The sequence below is a fragment of the Charadrius vociferus genome, unplaced genomic scaffold (genome assembly GCF_000708025.1).
Source record: "Charadrius vociferus isolate BGI_N301 unplaced genomic scaffold, ASM70802v2 scaffold1039, whole genome shotgun sequence".
Taxonomy (NCBI): domain Eukaryota; kingdom Metazoa; phylum Chordata; class Aves; order Charadriiformes; family Charadriidae; genus Charadrius; species Charadrius vociferus.
The window spans coordinates 749,494-774,224 of NW_009650167.1; the positions used below are offsets into that span (position 1 = coordinate 749,494).

Genomic DNA, 24,731 nt, shown 5'->3' on the forward strand with positions numbered 1-24,731 from the left:
TTGTTTAATTAGTAGCTACTAAAAGGCAATGACAGGACAGCGCTCTTATTAATATGCTCCCACTTTGGGTTTGCTCAGATCTGATTTTGGCCAGACAGCTGCTACGAGCTACAGCCAAGGCGCACCACATGAGACCGCACTTCCCTGCTCAGCAGACGCGTCCCAGACGGTCACCGATGGAGAGGGAGAGCAGAGACACGCGCGTGTAACTGCAGCTGCCGTGCAACGGCACCAGCTCCCGAGAGCCACGCTGCAGCCGCTTGCTGCATTTATCAGTACATTAAAGTGCTGCTGTGGGAATGAAACAGTACCGCTGGGCATACTCATGATTTCACCCCATTTTATTTAACAACATGTTATTTTTTACTTATACTCAAGTGCAGAAGCTCCAACGTGTTCCGAACTTGCCCAGCACAGAAGGAACACAGGAAAAAAAAAAAAAAGTCTTTTCAATGGCAAACTAAGAATTTGTACTGACTTCTTCAAGGCAATTAAATAAACCAAATGAAGGTTCGTTTCTGTTTTCAAACAAGAGGTAGGGAGGCACAGGGAGAAGGGAACACTGGCATATCTCATTGCAGCACCTGCTTTAGATCCATCTCAAGAGAGATGATGAGATCGCTGTAATCCACATGGTGGAGGTTCCAGTCTGGCAAAGTCAAAGCTTCCTTAAGCCAAAGGCGGCTTCCAGCTGCTCGGCTGCAGTTCCGCAGGGTTTGCTTTATCCACATGAGGTTTTCACAGTCTCTGTATCATTCCAAGTTTTGGAAGAGGATCGGGAGTAGGCAAATGCTGTCACAGTATCAAGAAGTCTTTCAAAAATGAGTTTGCTAGAGAGAAGAGTGGGGTTTGTAAAGGACAGACCGTTCACGCCGGGTTGCCGATCCAGCCGGCTGCACCACGTTGTTCATGAACGGTTAATGAGGTAGCTGTGCTCAGACGGTGACTTTCTCCATTACGCTGTCCGTGACGTGCACTTCGTCAGCCTGCACCGTCACTGTGGCCGACTGGCCACAGATATGCTGGTGGTCCTTCCAGTCCTGCGAGGGAAGAGCAGATGGAAAGGCCATGAAGAGGAAGGACCCTTGGAAAGAGCACTGCCTGCAAAAGCACACTGGGCCGCAACAGAGCCCTGTTAGAGAAGCGCATTCTCCAGCACAGGTGGGCTACAGCAGGTCTCTACTGCTCGGCCAAACAAGACAAACGACGGACAGGAAAGGAACCACATACTGGGTCAATGCTAGAGGCGGATACAAACTAAGCAGAATACTGGCTTCTCAACCCACAAACCAAAACAGGACGCCCATGTCAGCTAGGTTGTGGAAATTTTACTAAAACAGAGTCAGAACCTTGACTTAAACCCTCTCCCGAAAGACAGCTCACTCCAAGTTGGTGCTCCTGAAGGACAGCGCCATACCAGGGGTCTTGGCTCAGCAATGGCCAAGGAGAGGAATACAACTCCTTCCAGGGTTTACTCTAACTTCTAGTCTGAACTAACGGAATACTCCTCTAACTTGCTCAACCCAGAGGTCACGCATCATCGCTCACAAATACAGGGGGAATCTCAAGGAACCAGTTACTGACGAGCACTTCAGTCTCCCGCCCTGTGACAGTGCAGAGCAGCAGCTACAGGCACAGGCACATGTCCACTCAGAAGTGACAAGCTGTCTAGGAGGGGGATGAAAGGTGACTACTTGGTGCCATTTCCCAGTGCACTCTGTACTGAGAGGACAACAGGGCGGCATTAGTGTTGGTGAGATGCCCGGGGAGGCGGCAGGTTGGCTGTGTAAGTTTTCTGCAAGCAGCATTTGTTCCTTCTTTGCATTTTTAATCTTTCTGCTATGCGGACAGGGAACTTGGCCACGATTACACTTTATTACAGGCAAAAGGAAACAGCCAAAATTCTTCAGCTACTCAATACAGCCAGCCTCAGTTATTCAGACTGAACTTGGACAGCCCACGGAACTGTAACGCTGGCCACACTAGATTACCCCTTCCTCGAAAGCAGGGTGCCAAGGGTCTTTGTAAGGAACCTGTGGGAAACATGAAGCACAGCAGCTTCTTCCACCATACTTCCTCATACCTGTTTCCACCTCCCGTGTTCAATACCTTAGTTTGTCCCACTGTATCATCTGTAGTGTCTCAAATAATGTAAAGAATAACAGAACCGTGTCCTCAGTGACAGAGCAGGAGTGCAGGTACTGGGAGCGTTCAGCCTACCAGGAAGCGGTAGGGAAGGGTTGTAAAAGTGCTCCCAGCTTGTGAGTCCCCACAGCTCACACAGTGAGGTGTCCACGTTCTCATTTTTGGTGTTACACTGTTTTTTAGATCACCTTTGAGAAGGTGTGTGCAAATCCCGGGACCTTCCCTACCCATTTGATCCAGACCCTGACCCGCAGACCTGCCCCATCACTACAGCCTTGCCCGCCAATCCACTGGGCAGGGTGGGTTTGAGGCGCTGGGGCTGCTGACCCGCACACGGCTTGTGCTCCGGCTACCCCCGTGACACGGCAAGTTCTGCTGCCCGTTCCTCTCACCATGCTTAGGCCCATCAGGTAGCAGTCAGAGCCGTCTGGCTCTCCCCACAGTGACACAGCCCTCTCTGAACAACCCAATCTGCAACTCACAAACACGCTTATACCTTCCGCTGGCAGAAAGTGGAGCAGTAGTTGACTTTGTGGCATCCTGTGCACTCGTTCGTTGCCTCACGACCGCAGTTGACACAAGACTGCTGTGAAAATGAAAGGCAAAGTGACCACATCAGAGATAACAACAACAGGGAGGCCACCAACATGTCATACAGGTGCTGTAATATGCCGTGAGGCAGGAGCAGTGGTAAAGTCCCCGTTTCCCAATATATCACTACACAAACACAAGACAAACAGGACCAGTGGCTTCTGGACGTGCCTTCAGAGACCCACTCCCCTCGCCATGTTGGCAGGGATCAGTTTGGAAAATGAAAAGTACCGCTCTTTCCCCTTCTGGAGGGCAAAAAGCCCTTCAAAATCATGGGTGAGATACTGAGTGGTGATGGAACTCTGTCCCCAGTAACACAGAGATGCCTCCCTCTGCGTAGGTCGTGTGTCTCATCAACCACAGCCGGGTTACTGCAGGCTTCCGCAGGAGTCAGTCTTAACCAAGGGCAGGTGCGGTCCACAAACAGCAGCGTACAGGCTACGCGCAGGCCATTGATACCCAAGCTCTGAGTTTATCTCAAATTTAAAGTTTTAAAGGCAAATTTCGTTGGTGGTTTGGTTTGGTTTATAACCCTGCATATGTCTGAGAGAGGGTCTGAGGAAGGACAAGAGTAGGCATAAGCATGGGACCCTTCAGTTTAATCTTTCCCTGTGTTTTGAGAGGAAAAAGGGATCTGTTCCTACGGGCTGCGCAGGCTTGTTCCTTTGCCAGTCAGCAGCACAACCACATAAGCAGTGTCCCAACAGGGAAACAGAAGACAGAGGAGTAAAATTAAGAAGGCTGTAACAGGAGCAAGGACTTAAACCTAGAAGTAAGGTGAGATAGGATACATGGATGAAAAAAATCACACCTGGTTTTTAAAGGATGTTTTTGTGTCTATCACTTTAATCTTATATTGGTGACATCAATTAACATAACATGTATATTTAGGTGGAAACATCATTGAACTACCACAAAAATAAGCACTTCACAGAGCATTCCATTTCCAACTCATTAAATTACTGACAAATGATTAGCACGTCAGAGCAGCAGTGTGAGGCCGTGACAGGCAGCGTTTCTCGGCTGTGAAAGTATCGCAGGCGTCTTTAGTTCCACCAGCTCCTTCCCTCTTTTGAGCACAACCAACCTAGCAATCAACACCCTGATTAACACCAAGTTCATCACACCTTCTGCTCACATCTTACCACTGCACCTACGGTTAACAGCTGGTGTGACTGAGCTCTATTTGTGTTCCTGATGTACAGCGGGAAATCAGACCATCAAGAAGGGGTTTAGAGCTGCTCTTTCGGACTCGCAAAGCCCGTCCCAAAGGGATACTTGATTGAGGCTGTTCATAACCTGTACAGCATTGGAACATGTTGAAAGTACACACCGCATGCAGTTATACCTGGAGATCTTAGAAAGACAACTGAGTAACACATACAGCTGTAAGGGCTTAAATTGGGGGTCCTGGAACTAACTCAGCTCATACGCCCATTCCCAACGCCAGAGGGAATCAGGCAGTTTTGAAACCCAGTTCACAGGACAAAAAGCAAGAGAGTTTCCTTCCTGTCAGACCTGAGTGACAGCCACCCGTTAGAGCTCCATGAGCATTACTGAGAGGTGAGTGAGACTGATTAACGTGGCCAGACAACGATAAAGGATTGTGAAAACCCAGCAGGCTTGGGGAACGGGACACACTCTGCTTGAACAGAGCATTAGTCACACTAGGGAAAACTCGGATCTCTGCCAGAAGGCAACGCCAGATACGGAATACATGACTTCTGTAGCAATGATGAAAAACTGCATCTTTAAATGGAAGAAGACAAAGAACACAAGACTCTTGATAAAATATGAGACATCTCCAGCTTACCTTGATGATGATTTCTGTTTTCCCATCCACATCTTCTGTTTGCTGAAATAACTGGTTCTGATATTGCTGCAGGGAAAAATACACCAGACTTGTCATTGCACAGCCAGAGTAGGACATGAGGGGTTGAAAAGGGTGCTCTGTATGGAGGGTCCTGACACTGAGCTTGCTTCTGGCAAGCCCAAAACTGCCGTTGCAAGAGGACAGAGGGGAACCTCACTCCTCCCTTCTAAGAGAGGGACACTGCGCCCTTATGTGGAGACAGATGAAGAAGCCTGTGAGAAAATGGCCTGAGGTGACAAACTGCCAGTTAAGTCCAGCATTTGCTCAAACCCCGCTCTCCCCACTCCATCCAGCCAAGCACTGCTTCTTAAAACAGGTGCCTTAATTGCCACAAGGGAACTGCACCACACACACACACACGAGAACCTAGTAAGTTAGCAAAGGAAACACAAGGAAAATGCCAAGGTAACAGGGCCAAGTGCTATCTTCTTGGGCCAAATTTTGGGTCAAGACCCGTGATCCTAATCCACTAACAAGCAAAAAAGTCAGAAGGTACAGCACAGCCCAACAGAATGGAGTAGGGGAAAAAAACAGACAAAATTAACAAACTCAAGACTTTAGAAACAGCATCAACCATCACCATTATTCCTCCTTTTAATAAAAACATAAAAGGGCTTTCAAACAGTATCTGAATTAAGCAGTCCTCTGGAGGCGACTTTTAAACCACACTTCGGGCGTGTTGCAGATTCAGTCCATACCAGTTTAAGTCCAACCAGGTGCTGCTCCACCTACTGCCTGGCCACGCTCAGCAGCCAACGCTGCCGAGAGACAGGAGTCCCAAACCAAAAGAATTCAAACCCGATCCCGATTTGCTTATGTGCTAACTCGCATTTACATTTACCTGGAACAGGTAAAAAGTAAGAAAAAAACCCTGAACCCCCACCTTCAGCCAAAGCAGGTTTATCCAGGAATGACTATGACCCAAGATATAAGGAGATTAAAGGCTTAATTTACAAGTGTCTCTGTGACCTGACATCAGAGTATTTATTCTCCTGTGAAATCACAACCTTCAAAACCTTTGTATTACCATGACACAAATCCAAATTAAAAAACTCTCAGGAGATGGAGGAGGCGGCAGGGAAACCTCTCGCTATACGCTGCATGGGGCGAGATTGGGTTCTGCCATTATTTGACAAATAGGCAAGACCAGGCTAATTAGCAAGATAGGACACACACACAGCATCCCCAACGCTCCCAGTACTGCGTAGACCAAGTGTGCATCACATGTACGGAAATTCCAAAATTACTATTTTGAAAACAAAAACTGTGTCCAAATCAAAAGCATTCTTGTGAGGACAGGGAATACACCGGCAAGCGTGAGATGTGGCTCCGGCCTAAGCGTCCTGCTACGTCTCAGGAAGAAAACGACTGACTCTTCAGAGAATCATTAACGTCAGCGAGCACCAGCCGTGGAGAAGCTGGGACTCAACACTTCGTGCCGCAGCCTCTGCCCTCTGCCCCCCTGCACACAGGCAGAGAACTGGGCTGGCGGGAAACTGGATTCTTCAGCAAAGGTTAAAACAAGTTTTCCACTGTTGAGTGAAAGATAAATGACCCATATTAAGAGTACCGGCCTAGGAAAACTGTGTCATGTTTCTAAACTACTTTTTAGTGAAGAAAGTGGCAATTCAGATACCAAAGCATGCGGTGAGCTGGCATTTCAACCCAGCTTGAAAAACCTCAGCAAGACATAATCCCAGCTAGTAACGTCCCTGCCGCAACAGCCCACACAGCGACAGTGCCGGGGCTGAACATGCTGGATTCCAGTTCTGCAGAAGTGCCGCAGCTCCAGAATTACAACCCTTCCCACCACCAGACTCCGCTTCATCCTCTACGAGTGTGGCTAATCCTGTTCCCCAGGGAGACTGCCCACGAGAACGGCATCAAGAGGAAGTCCAGCCATTCTCTGTCCCTGTCCGAGCCACAGCAGCTCCTCTACCTCTGCTCTCAGCCCCCTGAGAGCTGATGTAACCTGCTGATGGAAACCACGCGGTTAACCCCCTTCTGTCTCCTTTTTATCTCTCCCCATAGCGAGTCCTCTGGTTCTGCTCAGTCCATGGTGTGAAGACTTCAAGCCATTCAGAAACTATGGAGAAGGGAAAGGTGTGGTAAGAGAGAGGATCAAGCCAGACACATCCCTATGTCTCACAAAATCAGCTCCAGAAAAACAATAGCCTCCAATTCTCAATTGTTTTCACTGCTACTTCGGGCTGCACAAACCATTATTTGCTTCCTAGAGCTACACTTCTTAAATACCTGACCCTTTTCCGGTTAATTTCATACTCTCTAGTCCTGAACTGTTTTAATCTTTCTAAAAAAGAACTCAGATGATCCAGCTGTTAGCTGATTTAAGCTTCCACCTTGTTTTCAAATGGGCTGGGCTCCGAAGGAATCACTGCATGAAACAAAGGCGGCTATTTCAATTAAAACACTTGCCAGATTTTGACACTGGTTCTTTTAAATTTATCCAGAAAAACTGTTCAACACATTTCCCGAATGTCTTTATTATCTTCCAGCAATGCCTTCTGGCACAGAGTTTGGTGAGTTCACATATTCGCCCCCTCCTAAAGTTTATGATATAAATGACGGCTTAATGCACACTCAAAAAAATTACATTGCCAAAGCACACAGACCTTTGTGTAAAGTGCTGTCTTCAACCCTTTCCTTTTGGGCCAGTCCTGCAAGTTGCCCAATCTCTCTTGTAAGAGACACAGAGCCTTTGTTGCCTCATTCATGCTCTTTGTAAATGTTTTTCCCTAAATCAAAAAATGCAGTGAACCCAACAGTCAGATAGTAACCAAAGGATCAGATACGCTCAGTCAGAAGATAATTAATAATGACAGTGGAGAACTTTCTCTTAACAGCTCCATGACGTTCTGACAGAGCAGTTGTATTTAACGAATGCCATGCAAAATGCTGCAATTCGGAAAAAATTTACAAACATTTTGATACTTTCATTTTCTGCAATAAGCATAACACATTTTATTTTTTTTAAGATGTTAATATAAATACTGAGTGTGACAGTTTATGGTGTGCTTTTCTTCCCGAATGTCGTTCCCCAAGACTTTTAGGTAACATAAATGTAATGTGTATTTAGTGTCTGCCAACACGCAGCCGTATGCACGCTGAGCACCCGCTGCACGCGCACCTCTTGTTTACGCACAGGAAGCACAAGGCTTAAGGCCATCCATGTTCCTTACGGTCAGGTTCACGTCTGGAACTAACTCTGTGAGGGCTCTGCTGATTAATTAAGGAGCACTCATCATCAACAGGCATGTGAGACACTGCAGACAGCACACACAACAGGAAAGGCCTTTTTAACCACTTTCTTAGACTCCAGAACAATTTTGTTTCAAAAGAAATTATTGCAAAAGAGATATTTTCACAAATGTGGGAATTGTAGATTTCGGGTTTACAAACTGCCCTTATTTCTAGGACTTAGAAGGTTAATGCTTTTTTACACAGCCCTTTACCCAGAGATCCTACCACTCTGCAAACTGGTACGCACGCCCCATGTGCAGGAAGTGTTACCCTTACTTTAAAGAGCAGGGTCCGAGGCCCAGAGAGGCCAAGGAGTTACCTGGGGGCATCTAAATAACTTGTGGCAAAGATGGAAACAAAATTTGGAAGAGATCCTCGGTCTTGAGATTTGCCCAGCAAACCACGATCCTTAAACAAATTCACAGAAATTAAAAAGGACAAAGACAGCAACAGAATGCATGCAAGGCCTTCCAAATGACAAAATTATGTGCAAGAAAAACTCCGTTGGTGAAACCTTCAGCTTCAGCACTTGGAATCTGACCTTTAGGTCCTTCAGAACAGCGAAGGACGTGACCAGACCCCAACACAGGGCGTTATATGGCTGTAATCGCATAGCAGGGAGGTAGAGAGAAAAAACCCCTCATGTCAGACATCAGAGAAGAGTGGAAGACGAGCGTACTTTTCTGTATTTTCTAGAAGTGCCTATGATGACAGGCATTTATATTCCACTACTGCACAGCCTGACACCTAAACGCTCAGCACGTTCCAATTCGGCCCCCCTACTGCTTTTGAGGACTCTGTATTTAGCTATCACCATGTGTTTGGAACTGCAATTAGGGATCCAATCCTCCTGCAAAATGCAGATTAGACATGCCATCTTAAGGAATAAACATGACTGTAGATGCTTCCAATTCATGCTGCACTCATAATTTTTTATGGTTTTCCCTTGCTACATTCAGCAGATCCGCCTCCTGCCAGAGTTCCTCTCTGATGTTGGCATTTCCACCTTCAAAATGATATAAACGAGGGGAATAATGCATTGCTAAGACTCCTGTGAATAGTCCTGGATAATATCATTAGCAAGCGTGACCAGAATGAAACAGTGATGTCCACAGATAAGAACATAAGCATACAGCCAGCACAAACGCCTCCTCTGCTCAAAGAAAACTCGGAGCAAAAGCCTGCCTTTCACAGCTCAGAGCTCTGCAAGTCCCACGAGCACTTACCACTGCTCAGGATAGAGTACAACTTCTGGTACTGAACCCCAAGGCAACCAAATTGCTGCTATATGGCAGCAGACTCATTTATGATATTTAATGAACCCCAAAGCTCATTCAGTAATAAGTATAAGAAGTGAAACCCAATATAGTAAATGATTTACAATATACAATAAAGCTGTGATTAAAAATCCCTACTGCTTAATTTATTGCTCTCTAGGAAGACCAAAACAAAACTAGCACCCAAGTAGATTTTCCTACGCGTTTGCTGTTCTTCTCGCTTCTTCTCTACTCTGCTTAAACTTGGGGCCACTTCAGACTTCCTCTGAAGGGCAGGTCAAGACAGTGCTGTCCCGAGCGCTGTCTTGCTCCTCTGTCGGAAGGCAGAGGCCATCTCCCTGTTTGGCACGGGTGAGAGAGGGGTATGGTCAGTTACGAGATCAAAAGTGCTTGAGCTCAACATCCTGAAGAGCTGGGACGCTGAAGTGGGGGAGCAGCTCTGCACCGCTGTGAAAATTAAAGATACGTGTTTATTACAGTCATGGCAATGAAGTTTGCGCATCCAGTTGGGAACCAGCCTGCTCTCAAGAGATTTCTTTAATCCTGCTATGTACAAGGTCACTCTTCCAGGAAGAGCCAAATCTACAGCTCTATTATAATTTAATCTGTTGTACAGCCTTTCCTCCGCAGCTCTGGTACAATGACACAATCTTTCACTTCTAAATATGTAGGACCATACTGCTGCACAGAAATTCTGCAAACTGGTGGCTCTCCTACAGAGAAGCCCCCGCTCCGCTGCGCTCACCGTCTCTGCTTGTGCAAACGGAGGAGGGGGCGAGCAGGTTCCCCCAGTTTGTTAGCCCTTGGAAGTTCTGTCAGCGTAACAAACACAAAGTAGTGAGACAGCACCTGTTTCCTCTGTATTAAATTGGTTCAGCAAAAATCAACAACAACCAAGGTAGGAAGACTCCTCTTTCTCCCTCTCATATACCTTAACTGTCAAAAAAAGCAGTTTGACCACACACATACTCAGGAGGGAAAGAAACTTGCCTTACAAATCAGGGAAACATTCATGAACTTAGAAAAACACCTTTGACCAACACAAAAGCAGACAGCCAATTATTTGACATTTATTGGAATTACTTCCAATGCCAGCCCTGAACCTAGAAATCCAAAGTTTTTTCCAAAAAGGAAATTCACTAGAGGAATTCAGAAATCACTATCTGCAGTATCATCCAGATGGCTCCAGATGCTGGCACACAGCAGCAAGCTGGAGAATTGTTATTTGGATATTAAAAAAATAGTACCTCGAGCAAGTGTTGTTATCAAAATACAAAACTGCTGAGGTACCCGCTACACAAAAAGAACGGTAAGACACAGAAGTTGTATAACTGGGGATTCAACAGTTACTGGGAAAGGGACTTCCTCTGGAAACAAATACATGCTCATCCTTGCCTTGTAAAGTCAGTACTTTAATCAATAGACAGGAGTGATTTTAACTCCTGTTCCCAGAGCAAGAAGAAACTAGAACTACAGTGAAATGAGCTGGATTTGGATCAGAGGGTGAGGGGAATGGACTCTGAACCACCGTTCCAGAAGCCACTGCAAGGATAAACAGAAGGGAAGACAGCACATAAACTGGAAAAAGAGCAGAGAGTGAAGTTAAACAAAGTCAGATGTTCATCTCTAAGCTGTGTTAAAGCTGCCATTTTTTTGGTATCCCACGCTCTGCACAGCTTTTTAGCAGCAGACGGCCCAAACCTGGACAGCAGCACAAATACCCATTCTGCCCAGGCGGGAAGCAGGGAAGAATTAGACTCTCAACGTATCACACACCTGCACATCAAGGATGCAGCGTACAGAAGAGTTTAGCAGAGACAACGTGGCAAAGAATATCAAAGACGCTGCAAGGACTGTCATAGGGGTTCTCAGTTCTCAGCAAAGTCTTCCCACACACATTTCTTCAAGGTCTCTTGCTGCACACTCGTGCCTATGAATTCAGTGGAAAGCCGACGTTAGCAATAACGCCAATGGCAACAGCAGATAGTGTGGTGTACAGGAAGGGGGTTCATCAGCTAATGACTATGGCACCAGTTTCACAGTACGTTGCCCCCCACCTCTCTCCTTTAAGTCCACACCAGCAGCTGTGGATCTGGGGGAGAAGGGGAACGCATTCAGCAGTGCATGGAGCCAGATTCAGGGTGCATGCATGAGCTGCTGTTAAGAAGAATCCGGGGTCCCTACCGTGCCTCAATTAAAGAGAAGCAAAGCAGAGAGAACAGGGCAGTCCTTGTAGATAATCCCTCACAGCAGAGAGAAGGGCCACTGGCTACAAGCCAATACTCCAGTAACGCCAGCTGGCCTCGCAGTCTTACCACAAGACTCATGTGAGATCAGCTCTGCTTGCACAACGCTCAGCAAGACGCCTCTAAATTGTACCGCTTATCTTCCCCATAAACTCTATAACTCGCTGTTGTTTTTGTCCCTCTGCCTCTCTGGGCCAGCAAAAGCCTCTTTGATAGTCCCACTCACTTGACATAAAGAAAGCAGCCACCGCACGGCTGAACACCCACCATCTTTCCTGTTCGGGGACTCAGTGTCCACGTCTCATCAATTTAAGGATGGCTAAAGGAAGAGCTCAGGACTCGTAACACCAAACAGTTTGTGTTACTAGCCTGCTACCCACAGCTCTTGGAATCCCAGAGCACTCTGTTCCTTTCCCCATGATAGAAATAACTCAGATTTATCTGGGTAATACTGCTCTGAAGACACTGAGAAACAATTTCTAAGGGCTACCACTGTTAGGGCCAGTGACAACCAGTGAGGTACTACTCTGTTTGTCATTCAGCCAAAAAGATGCCCTTGGCTGAGTCATCTCACCTCCTCTGGTATAATTACCTCTTTCCTCTCCACATCAGCTTGAATTTTTGCTTGCGTGACAGCAGCCTCGCGGAAGGAGGAGCTGGCCTGTTTGGCCTGTTCAATGAGCGTCTTCAGCTGCTGGGCGGTGTTGAGCAGCGAATTGACCATCTCTTCCAAGTACAGCCAGCTCCGCTGCTCCGTCACTTCCAGCCCGTTCACCACTGAAGGGGAAATGGCTTTGGTGGGGGTCGTGGGGGGCACCGCCAGGGCAGGGAGCGAGGTTAACACTGAATACAAAGAAAGAAAAAAATATAGAATTAGGGTGTTTCATTTCCATAAACTGGGGGTTTTGGGTTTGTGTGGTTTTTGGTTTTGGCTGGTTTGGGGTGTTTTTTGTTATTGTTGTGTTGGTTGGTTGCTTTTTTTAAAAGAATATGGTCTGCAGAAATTTCCAATCCAGCTAAGTTTTTGCTAAACAGACCTATCTTCTGTGACCCAAAGTGCACAGAATCAGTCTGTGCAGAACAAGCCCGTGGGGCACTCTCAAACACACAGGACAGAAGAACACGTACTCCTGACCCTCCTCTCTACTCTGGGAAGGATCTAACACCTCCAGCACCGCTGCACAATTAAGCAGCAAAAGCAGCATTCCCAGCAACTCCTCCGCCATCATCACCACAGTCCACCTAATGTTTGCCTTAACCATTGCCAGGTAAGGTTATACTAAGTCATTCAGTGACCGTCAAGTTTTCTGGAATACCCTGATGTCACTATGCAGATGTCAATTCTCAGGTTGCACAACTACAAAAAATAGGCACCAATCTACACCGCACTCCCCTACACCTCCTCAATTCTGATCTCTCAGTAACCCTGGCCAAAGACTGGAATAAACCCAAGACAGTTACCATCACCTCAAAATTACATGTATTACAAACGTGCACTTCCCAAAACCACTGGTTGAAAAGCCCTTTAAAAAAAACCCTCTCAATAACTGTAATTTCCTTGGACCCCTTCGATTTGCATCCTACCCAGAAAACAAATTATGGGCATAAAAGTACACATACCACACTGAAACTCCAAAGAGTTTATTAAAAAGGTATTCACAGCTCTATGTATCTGTTTCAAATATCCTGGGCATTCTGAACAGCTGCAGCTCTGAAACCTCTCCTTGCCTAATCCCGAAGGTGAGAGTGAATGTATACAGTCCAGGTGGGAGTTTTAGCTTCAGACACTAACATCTCCTGACATTTGCTTTACGTTTACGGTGTTGGACAGTTCTCAAGAAAGCAATTTCTTGTTTACAGCCCTTTCCTCCAGAATCCTAACGACAACTCTTCACTCTTCTATAAACTAGAATGCCACAGGTATGAAACTAAATAAAACAGCACAGAAGCCCAGCAATACTTCTAAACATACTCCAAGGGACATTAAAAGAAGGAAAAAACCCAAACAACAAACCAAACAATTATTGAGGTGTTGCAGCCTTTACTTTTTCATACCCTCACCATAATCTTAACAGTAACTGCAGCTTGTAGGAAGCACCAGAAGGAAGCTGAACTACCCTGGTAACCTAATCACACTTTCCTTGAACTTACCTCCACCCCCCTCAATTATCAAGGCTCTGCAGTCCTCCCTTTCCTGAAGCCTGTGTTAGAAACTTAGTCTTAGAAAACCAACAATGTCTGTCTTAGCTTTACCTTTGCAAACGTTTCAAAAGAACAGCAGTCATTGTGTCACTAAACCATCTACTTTTCACCACGCTAGGCTTGCATAGACACTGGCAGACCACAGTGAGAGGAAATTAAATCTACATTCAGGAACTCAACAATACACAGTGTAAGCTCACCTCAGGCAACATTTCCAGGAACAAATGTCATCTGGCTTTACTTTTCCAAAATTTATCTCTAACTCTAGCGATAAATACTCGCCATCTGCCATAAAATTAAGTCCAAGACATTCACATCTACCAATAGGTGACCTATAAATTCTTCACCAAATTATTTACTAGAAAAAAAGAGGGCACCATCACACTGGGGCTGTGCAGTCTTATTACCCCAAAATCTACTAATAATCTATTTCAGGATTTTTCCTCACATCTTTAGGTAGGAGTTTCTGAATGATTGAGCCCACAGAAAAAATCTCCAAGTACTGCAGGCTGAGAAACCACATTCGTTCCTGCATAGTTCTGCATTGTCAAGGCAAGAGCTGTTAGCATTCCAGGCACCAAAAGCCAATTAGCTTCCTTGATTTTTAAATAGTGACATATTCATATAATAAACGCATAACCGTTCCAACTGATGGATGCTATGGGCCTCGGAGAAGCGTTGAACACAGCTGGGAATACAACTTCAGAAGCACTGAGCCACCTAAATCCTGTTCACATCCCACCGGTGTCCATTTTTCTTTTAGAGGCATTACTGTTAACACCTCCAGCGCCTCTGCCAGGCAGCCTGTCCTCCAGCTCCCGCACTGCTGATGCTCCTGATGATAATGCACTGACACAGTCCTGGAGCATCTGCAGCATCACGCAGGAGCGCCCCGCAGCCAGCTGCAGGCAGCATAGGTGCCACTGCTGGGTACGGACTACTGGTTTAATTAAAACAGACCGTTCTGGGAGCCAGATTCTTTTCCTTGAAACCAGAGTTAAGAAATTTACTAAAAGGGAGGTTCCTGAACAAAACATAGAGGGTGAAGTGCCTGAAAGGCAGTTTATTCTCATTTACTTTATTATCAGTCTCCCATGGGTAATCCGTTTTGGATGTCACTGCAGCTATTGGCACACTGGTCCACCTAAGACGGCTCCAGAAAGAAGGGCAGAAACAAGCCTCAAACCTCTCTTACTGGAGGATGGGGGCACAGAATAGCAAACTGCACAACCCACTTAAAAACACACAACAGCAGACCTCCCCCATTCAGACGAAATCTTCTTGAAGTATACTTCAAATGGTACTTATAATTCAACTGTAAATACTGCCCTGAAAAGAAATAAACTGTAAATTCTGTCCTGAACAGCAATGGGCCAACACAGCTCCCTGTACCAGGCTGCAATTCCAGCAGTTCCGCTCACAGTCAACCTCCCCTTAGAAAAGCATCTGCAGACAAACAAGACTGCTTGCAAGACCGCACTGAACGCTGAGTATCTTCCAAGACACCAACTAATGACCCTTTTCAAACCGTATCTGGTAGCTTTTCATGCAAGCAGCAAAAGCTGAAAGACTCCAGCACAGATCTGGGGAGAGAGAACAAGTCTCAAAACCCACAGTACTGCAGGTCGCTGTGTGTTAGACGTGCGACTTCTCCGACAGACAACACTGCAAGTTCACCATGCAGGCAAACCCACGTTTTATGCTCAACAGCCCTTAATTAAAATAGTAATTTCAATCCATTTGAACATGACTAGAACTATTTGCACTTAGATATGAGTAAGAGATAAACGGTCTTTTATCAGTAGCTGTTTGCAGAAGAGCCTTTCCCACTGCTACATTTCCAGCACAGTATTTATCATGGCATGGCATTTGATAACTTATCTAACTGGAGTAACTTCCGATTCCTCACTTTGGTATAGGTGTATCAGTCAAGAGAAAGAATTCACCGGTAAAAAAAAATAAAATCAATGTTTAATTAGTAACATAAAGATCTGACTAAGACTTAAAACCAACAAGATTTCCTTCTAGACACAGCAGGAACGCACTGTGCTGCACCGAGTAAGTAAATAAAAGGTCATACAGAGGGGAGAACACAGGCTTTAAAAAAGAAAGACTTCAGCCCGCACAAAGGAACACGACATGTTTACATGATCTTTTCTTGATGTCTGAGAGAACAGTAACAGGGATCAAAACCTGCCTGTCTTACAGCTCCTCTGTGTCAGCGAGATCAGTAAGTATCAGAGTAACTTCACAGAATCATAGAAACTAGAGACGCAAAAGGTCTATAAATCTCCCGGTCCATCAGGCAGCCAGTGGCAGACTGCTCCCTGCTGTATCTCTCGTCCAGGCTCGATAAAAACACATAAAGCAAGAACAACACTCCAAGTTTGCAATTCCAGTTTCTTCAACACTTCCAGTTTCCATCAGTACAGGCAACACTCAAGTACCATTTTAGTTCACTTAATTTATCAGTCAGCTCTACAAATGAAAGGTCATTATGTTCACATAATATAATTACATTTGATATTTGATAATCAGTTTAACCCGTCCTATCGAACACTAAAGGGCTGATTTGCACTTGACATTTTTCACACCATCTTTTCCTTTTTTTGCCCCAGTCTATGTGACCACAGCAGGGCAAGGGTCTCACTGCACTCGTCAACCAGCACCCGTCATTCCAGCAGAAACGTCTGTGGTAAAGGATGGAAAACTGACATTGGATGTGAGAGCAGCACACCAAACCTGCCCCAAACTGCCTCCACCATGTATCAGTGGATTCATAAAGACGTGTGAGAATGCTTAGGAAAGCTTCTGTGACATAATTTTAAAGGGGACTGTCTCCTCAGATCAAACACAGAGCAGCTGTTTAGCCACAGTGGTGACAAAAGCCTTGAAGCAAAGCCTTAGGAAAGGCAGGGACTGCAAGGTGATTTAGGAGGCAAGACCACAACAGCCTCCTCTGCTAGAAACCAACAAATCAAAGTTCTCAATAATGGAATGAAAAACTTTCCCCAGAGTGGCAAATCTGTTTGTCCAAACCTAAATAACCACAAAACTTGGAAGCAAACCGGGGAAAAGTTTCTTTTTCTGCCTCAGTCTTTCCCTTTGCTGAGAAAGAAGGTTAGACAGCAAATTCAAGCATTGCTAACTGTGTCTCACATTACGGACATAAAACATACCGATTTTGGGATGAGAGGTTGGCAGCGCAGCTTCAGGAAAAGGTGAAATCTGACAGTTGTCCTGGTAACTTGGATAGTGAGGTTCTGGGTGACTGACCCGGCAGGGCTGCTGGACATTGGGATCTTGAACTGCGGAAGAACAATGGCACTATGAACCACTGTAAACACAGCTCTCAGGCATTTCTTATGCTTCTCTCACCCATATTTTTTTTAAGTTTTATACAAGTTCCTACACTCTATGTTAATTCCAAGGGTTGCAAACGAGGAACAGTAGCATGATCTTATGCAGTTAGCAAGCAAGGTAGTCTTGCACTGATTTCATCTTTCTCTGCTTTCACTGGTGAAGGCAAAGGTTACTGCTGTCTTCCCTCCGGCACACCCATATATTTACAATAACCACAGGACTCCAAACTATGGTTTTCAGAGCAGGACAGTTCCCTCCGCAGAGTTCACAACCCCGTATACAAATCAAACTGAAAGAACTGAAATATATGCTATGCATTTATATTTTGTTTTATTTATTCTGGCATTTTTCAGCAGTTACTCAGCATTTTTCACTCCGTTTCAACACTCAGTTAGTTTTCCTAACCCTAGAAATCAGCAAAGGTGTATGTTAGCAGCTGCAACATCTGAACAAAATTTTAACTTCATTTGTGCAGCTGGTAAGATTTCAAGCTGCTGAAATAATTTCAAAGGAAGGACAGTGGGTTACGTATAGTCTGTCTGTAAGCTCTTGAGAAATCAATCCTTTGTGCAGTATTTAAAAAGCTTTCTCCTACAGCAACGGGTGTCCAAACCTCTTTTTCTCCTTCTCACGGACATCTAGCAGACATACACCTGAACTCTTACCAGTGGCTCCAGTGAAAACGTCACCCTGGGACGGACTTTCCGAGATAATTGCTGTGGCTTCCACTGTTGACGCACGGTCAAATGTCAGAGCACCGGAGGTAGTGATCTGTCCAGAAGGAGTCACGGTGACTGGAAATATTAGAAGTACTTTCATAATTAACACTCAGCATGGAGGGCTCAGTTGTTTAGCTGTTGCTATGCCTGTTCTGAATCATCCAAAGTCAGAGAACTCACAGATGAGTAAACGGCCTGTGATAGCCGAGTTTGGATCACAACTACGACTGATACAATTGGAAATGGGAATAAAAGCCCCATTTGGCTTCCGAAGGCAGTGCTGTCCTCCTGCAGGCCTCTGTTTATTCTCTGGGCGTACAAGGCCAGGCTGTTCACTTACAACATAATGCCTCCCAAATTCTTTCAATTATCGTATGAGCAATAACTTAACATCTACCGTAAAGGTTCAGTGGGGCCACAAAACCCATCAGTTTCTGGCTGATCCTAATTTATTACAACTTCAGCAAGAGTGATTCTTACTACTTAAATCAACATTAAAAAAAACGTGGATTACAACTAATTCTATGAGGGTTTGGTTAGCTTGACAATTTTAGCTGTCTCTCTACACAGAGTGATATAAAACGCTTGGCCAATACAAGGAACAAGTCACAAAATCCTTTTGGATTAATATACCCAAGTGGCTCCAAAACATTTAAAACCCTATTTAAACAGGATTAATTAATCTGGCACCATTAATTGGTAACGGGCTGATTCTGTGACACACTGCTCAGCCAGAAGGATCTCTTCACAACCAATAATTCAATTTTAAGACATTGAGGCTACAGATTTCTGCCTGCTGAAATACGTGGCTGCTACCAACCAAGCAGTCCTCCTCTCTCCCAATGCCAGCACAAGCACACCTGCAACCTCACAGCACCTCACATTAATGAACCCATACAGATTAAACCTATTTGGGAGATAAAAAAAAAAAACCAAACAAACTCCACAGAATCCGTGTGTATTTCTCTTCCTGCTGTTGCTAGTAATCTAATCTTACTTTTGGTGTTCTTTTTTGGATTTCTGTTGCTTCCTCAATTCACTCTGTAACGTTACCGTTCAGATGATGCTAGTGAGATGAGAGCAGGAGGACGTGTGAATGTGACTGGGAATGTGTGAGCTGGATGAGCTTGCAAATTAATTTCTGTTCTCACACAGATGGTTTGACAATCAAAACCAGTAAGTAACAAAGCATGTCCTGAATGTTAAAGAGGAATTTAGAGATGAAAGCGTCACCTTCTGCCTCTTTTCATTAACGACTTTCAGGCTGTGGATTTTATTCCAGCTGCTTAGAGCCTACTTTTCCACACATTTCAAGAAACAGCACTAATCTCGCTCCATAGGCTTCACCAGCTTCTAAAGGACAGAAACCAAGCTCAGGGGATGGAATTGGGATTTCCGGCACAGCAAATACAGGCCAGCCTTCCCCTCAATCTAATTTTAGCAGGAGGAAATTTCTCAGTTGCCATTTGTGAAAAGCCTACCTGACACCCACTACGGATCAAGGCCAGGACTCCACAACTCCCCCTGCGCGGCCGGGCTGAGAGAGCGGGTACATGGGGCAAATATAATCCAGACCTCTCTCAGAACAAAATATGAAACTTACTGCTCACTGTAAAAGGACATTAAGATGCTTAAGCCCGAGTCTCCTGGGGGGCTAAAGCTGTACTTTTTCCTACTTGACTTGCAGTCCCAATGTGGCAACACTGTGCTCGTTTCTACAAAATAGGAAGTGAAATTAGCTAAAGACACTGAGCCAATGAAACAATCCAATGGAAAGGAAGTGGCAGAAAAAAAGACCTTTTTCTCAGTTGGCTGGTTCCAAGGGGCCACTGACAGACATAAAATATCTAGTGTGGCAATTCTTCATCAAAAAAGGGAAGCAATTTTTACCAAAGAACCTACATGTAGTAGCAGCTGTGGCAGGAAGCAGAGTGATGTTTTTGGGGCAGTCCTTCTTCACTGGAGTTGCAGGCATTTCATTTTCCTTTTTCCGCCTTTTATACGGTACAAAGAGTCGAACAGGGCCACTCTAGGCAAAACACACACACAAAAAATAAAACAGAAAAAGAAAAAAGGAACGGGCATTAGCTGAGGCACCTCTTTGGGGACTTTGGGTTTACTCTCATCTTTCCAGATGCAGCTAAGGTGAAGCAGCACGTATTCGCATGGAAGATGTGCGGTTTGCAACAATTGACCAAAAAACTCCTACTTCTCCAAACCAAAAGAACTCTGTGGAAAAAAAAGTTACACTCGGCTCCCTCCAGCTGAAGAGGCACAGATTCAGCCTCTTCCCACTATTATTTAAGGAGCAGAACTGGGGAAATAATCGACTGCTGGCCAAGGTGGAGGAATAACACAGAACAAGAGCGAGGGGAAGACAGGAAGCAGTTAGTTTCAGGTCTGGGAAACAAGTATATCACCCAGTTCATAGCAGAAAAGAAATTCACAACACTACTTCAAGTCAAGCTGAAGACTTCTGCTTTCAGGACTTTAACCTCATTTTTGAAACAAACAAACAAAAAACCAAACCCCAAACCAACCAACAAACCCAAGCAGCTTAATACAAAAATACGGATCCAGCACAGAGTATTACATTAGTACCTTCTAAAACCATTTTTTCCGGCTCAAAAAATTGTGAAATTTGAGCCAAAAATCACAAATAGCTTTGACATCTCTAAAAGGCATTTTATGTAAATACATTATTTAGAAAAGAAAACAAAAATGAAAAAAAAGCATTAACTATCACCTAGTGTTACTGAGGCTGCTATGCAACAGCGCTAGCAGTTCCTCATCTCCTTTCTTTATGAAGTGCAGACAAAACACCCTGCAACCACAGTACTCGTGAACATTTCCAGGACACTTATAACCTGCTCGCAAATGGCTGTGGCAGCTTAACTGATTAGTTATTTTAAAACTAATGGATAAAAACCTACAACTCACCAAAGTCATGTCGTCACAGCAGGCAGCACAAGTACAAGAGGCGGCGTGAGGATTTAAAATCCCATCCTGAAATTAGAAGGTTACTAGTTCAGTATTAGTCACCAAACCCACTGAGAGCATGACTGTATTCTGCTAAAAGATTCAGGCAGCTCTCAGAGCCGTACCCGTTCCCTCCTAGGGCCCCTACGTGGTAACAGAGAGCCCAGCTGCCCTACATCATAGTGACGGGGTGAGCGGATGGGAGGAGAGTGAAGAAAGAACAAACAATTTTCAAATCAAAAGGCAAGGACATGCGAATTGGAGACTTCAGAAAGTTTCTGCCCAAGCAGGTATCAACTGCCAACCTCATGGCAATGCCAAATTCTCCATGAGACTCCTGGGCACTGCAGGAAACAAAGGACCCAAAGTAATACTCAATAAATAGTGCAAGTGAAGAATATGTTTGTCAGACAAACAGGATTAAGCAGATCAGGTTATTGAATTACAGTGTCATCGGTGAGAGCTTACTTCTCAATTTCTGCGATACAGCTCAAGGCTGGACTTCATCCTGCATAAACCGTAACCCCTTTTCAAGTACAAGCAAGATTTGTATCACGTTATTTGAAAATGCATCCAGAAAAATTTCTCTCATATCACTGATTCTCAACCAAATCAATGTGTGGCTTCGGAGCTGCCCCTCGGCACCACCACGCATATCTCTGCAGAGGCGGCGCGCACGGTTTGCACTGCAGCGCTGGGCGGACTCTGCCCAGACTCCACCTGTCCCTTCCAGCAGAAAGGAGGAAGCAAACTTAACCTTACGTGAATAAGGCACTGCAGCGGCCTCCCAGCATAGCGGATGCTCCTCTTCCAGTCTTTGCTGCTGGCTCCCCCTGCCATAGCTTCAAATTCAGTGGGGCTGTACCAGTTGTCCCCTTGCTTAATGCACCTACCACGGCCTCCTGAAATTAAACAGAAGAAAGATATTGTTAGTAAAGGTTAAAATCATTTTGCCACTTTCCTAAAGAAGCAAATACTGAAACTGCTGGACAAAATAGCAGTTAATCTATAGCAATTACCAAATACGCCCATCTGCTACTTCTCATCGCTCTGGGATAACCATGCCCATTTATTATCTTGGCTGTAACAATGACCGCGTATGCTCAGAAAGCTCCAACTTTGGGCCTTACCAATGCATCCAAAGGCTAGAAAAAATTACTCATCCCCAAGAAAGATAAGTCTTTCTTGGATAAATACCATGGGTTTAAGCCCTTCCTTAATTTGCACTTAAATTTCTAATCCTTCTGGTCATGAAGAAAACTCCCTATCCTTGAAGCGAGCGCTGTGCTGTGCAGTCAGGCTTCCCGACAATTTTTGCTGCTGCTTTTTCAGCTTTCCCGCAGAGATAAAAGAGAAGAGGAGGGGCTAAGGCAACTAAGGACTCCCATTAGGAGACAAGCTCTCTATTTTCCGTCCCAGCAGGGATTCTTTAGAGCTTTGTAGAAACGCAGGTCTACTTCTGAGACAAAAAGAATGTTAGAGGAGTCAACCTATTACCGGGGAGACTCACTGCACAGCAGCCTGTATCTTCACAGATTTAAGAAAAGAGTCAAAAAAACCTCTGAAGAAAGAGCAAAACAGAAGAAAACAGTAATATCCAAAGGGACTAGGCTGGCTAGGAAACCTTTTTTTTTTTTTTTTTTCCCTTATGATAGGCCCTTAAAAGCAGCCTGATTAAAAGAGGAGTGCACCGAATGAAGAAGCAGCTGTCACACTTCCTCACCCAAGTTGGTCGTGGTTACCTGAGCCAAGTCTGTTTTTATACAGAATGCCACTGATATTCCGGCACCTCACCGGGAGCTCGTTCTCGTACACAGACGGGTCCCAGTTATACTTGGTTCCAGTTTTTTCTTGGACGGATGTTAAAGGGGTAGGAGGAGATTGCGGTCCTTTTTAAAAAAGAAAAGAAAGGTGACAGCAACCAAAAAGCACACGGGCTATACCTTCACACACTCAGCCTGGCTAGGGCAACAGTGTCAAGTGGTTAACTGAAGCAGCCGCCACCTCTCCACAGCAATGCACCACAAAAAAGTCAGCCTGAACGTTCTGAAAATAACTGAAAATAAAGTAAACTGCATCTTGGGAAAGACGCTCTAACAGCATATTAAACGCTGAGGTTGTGACCTGCAGTGGTGCAGCAAGCAGCTGGCTGGACTTTCCCCTTCCCAGAGGCCAATCCCGTAAGGTGTTTTAGACCACTGAAGGTCTGCCATGCCATCCTGTGGGTGGAAAGGAAACTGCCAAGCAGCCGTGAACAAAACCGCAGCAATAAGACATCAGCTATTGCAACGTTTAAGTATCAGCAAGCACCCCGACTGGAGATAAAACTATGTTCAAGGACCCTTTAAAATGAACCCACGTGCGGAACTAGGAGACTTATGTTTTTATTATCAATGTTAAAATGATCCATCTGCCTTTGGGGGTGGGAAGGGTGCAACAGCCAAGAAGCAGGACGAGATTTTTCAAGAAGCTTATTTTACAAGGGTTAGGGCAAAGAATAAGAAAATGAAATACATTTCTGACAGGAAAAAAAAACACCAAAAAGTAAGTAGTCTTCTACTCCCAAGAAATACATGAACTACCATGTGAAGAGGAGACAAACGATCCTTATAAGACAACTGTGTAATATTATGCACGTGGTCTCTAATCCTAGCAACACAATTAAAATGCAGAAAAAGCAACCCCTCTGGAAGAATGACACTTCAAAAACAGATTGCCTTATACCTGGTGTGAGAGGCGCTGATGGCCCCTTCAACCCTGTGGTTTCTACAATGCTGCCGTCTGTGTGAACCACTATGAGAGTGGCTTTTTCAGTATTCAAGCTGTCCCCAATCTGGAGGGCCGTTCTCCCAGACTATAGAAGAAATAAAGAGTTTAAATTGATAGAGTTAAAGTACCAATGTATTTTAGTATTCCCCCAAATCTTCTCAGAGGTACCCTAAACCACCAATCACTATGACAATTATTAGGTTAGTTTTTAGGGCTTCAGCCAACCAAATTCAAAGGTTACATGTTCCAGAACATCAGTTCCATTACAGAATGAGTATATGGGGATGGAAAGGTAAAAAAACCTCTCTAAGAAAAAAGACGTATGTCACCCAGCTAACAGTTTTGTGGCTTAAAGCCTGTATACCACAATGAAAACATATCTTTGACCTTACTACAGCTTGAACACGAGCCAAGCTCTTCATTTACACTAAGAAAGTACGTGTGACTTTGCTAAGGCCCTCAAATGAGAGACTTACCAATACGTGTCCTGAAATTGAAGCTGCATTTGCCACAGATGTTGTGAAAACGTTGTCTGCAGAGGCACCAACATTGGCCACTGTCACTGTGGTGACTTCTGAAATGGAAAACAGACATGAAGGTAATATTCTGCTGCATCCAGAGAGCCCGATAAACAGCTAAACACCAAAAAAAAAAATAATTTGAATTTCCTTCTTCCTTCCTATTCAAAATTAATTGTATTTCTCATGACACCTTTAAGTTGTTACAAACGCAATCATTCTGGTTTTTGTTAAGTTTTGGGTTGAGTGTGCTTTAACCTCCTCGAGACCGTAACAGCAGTTATCAGCATGTGATGAACGAAGGGAAAAATTAATATTGCATCTGTACTAAACCCCCCCAGCTGTGATGCTCATTAAGAGAGGGGTGACTGGTGAACACCAAGATAAAGCGAACAACCAACTCTCCCTCTGAGGTATATTAACTTCTGGGATGCCTTTACCTGCACGCTTGGTCCAGTTAAAAACTGTCCAAACTTACAGCCAAACGTTCCTATGATGCATCGCCCATTTGCTCGCCTCGCGAACACCAGAGGTTTGTCAGTAAGAGTGAAAAAACGCCAGTGACGCTCACAGCTACCGACCTAGGTACGGAGCGCGCGTACCGGAGTATCGCGCTCCCGCGTATCGGAGCTTGCCTGCAAAATTCTGCACGTTTCAGGGCACTTCGGTAGCGGGACACAGGGCCAAAGTAATTTTAGATGCGCGAAGGCAGCTCTCGCCCGTTTCTCCTTTGCGTTTTGCGGTGCAAGGTGTGATTTTTCTACGCGTGTGGGGAGCGCCTCGGCTCG

At 45.0% G+C, this 24,731-nt stretch overlaps 1 protein-coding gene across 1 annotated transcript; it reads right to left on the bottom strand.

The window, feature by feature from the left end:
• Positions 1-935: 935 nt before the first annotated feature.
• On the bottom strand, positions 936-23,433 carry DEAF1 (DEAF1 transcription factor). Its single transcript, XM_009892432.1, has 11 exons — positions 23,381-23,433; positions 22,399-22,545; positions 21,419-21,558; positions 20,618-20,683; positions 19,580-19,706; positions 17,624-17,752; positions 16,775-16,903; positions 11,986-12,236; positions 4,550-4,615; positions 2,642-2,731; positions 936-1,040 (listed from the first exon to the last, which is right to left on the bottom strand). Exons 3-11 carry the CDS (start codon positions 21,494-21,496, stop codon positions 936-938), a joined length of 1,041 nt encoding a protein of 346 aa, XP_009890734.1. The 5' UTR covers positions 21,497-21,558; positions 22,399-22,545; positions 23,381-23,433.
• Positions 23,434-24,731: the final 1,298 nt, after the last annotated feature.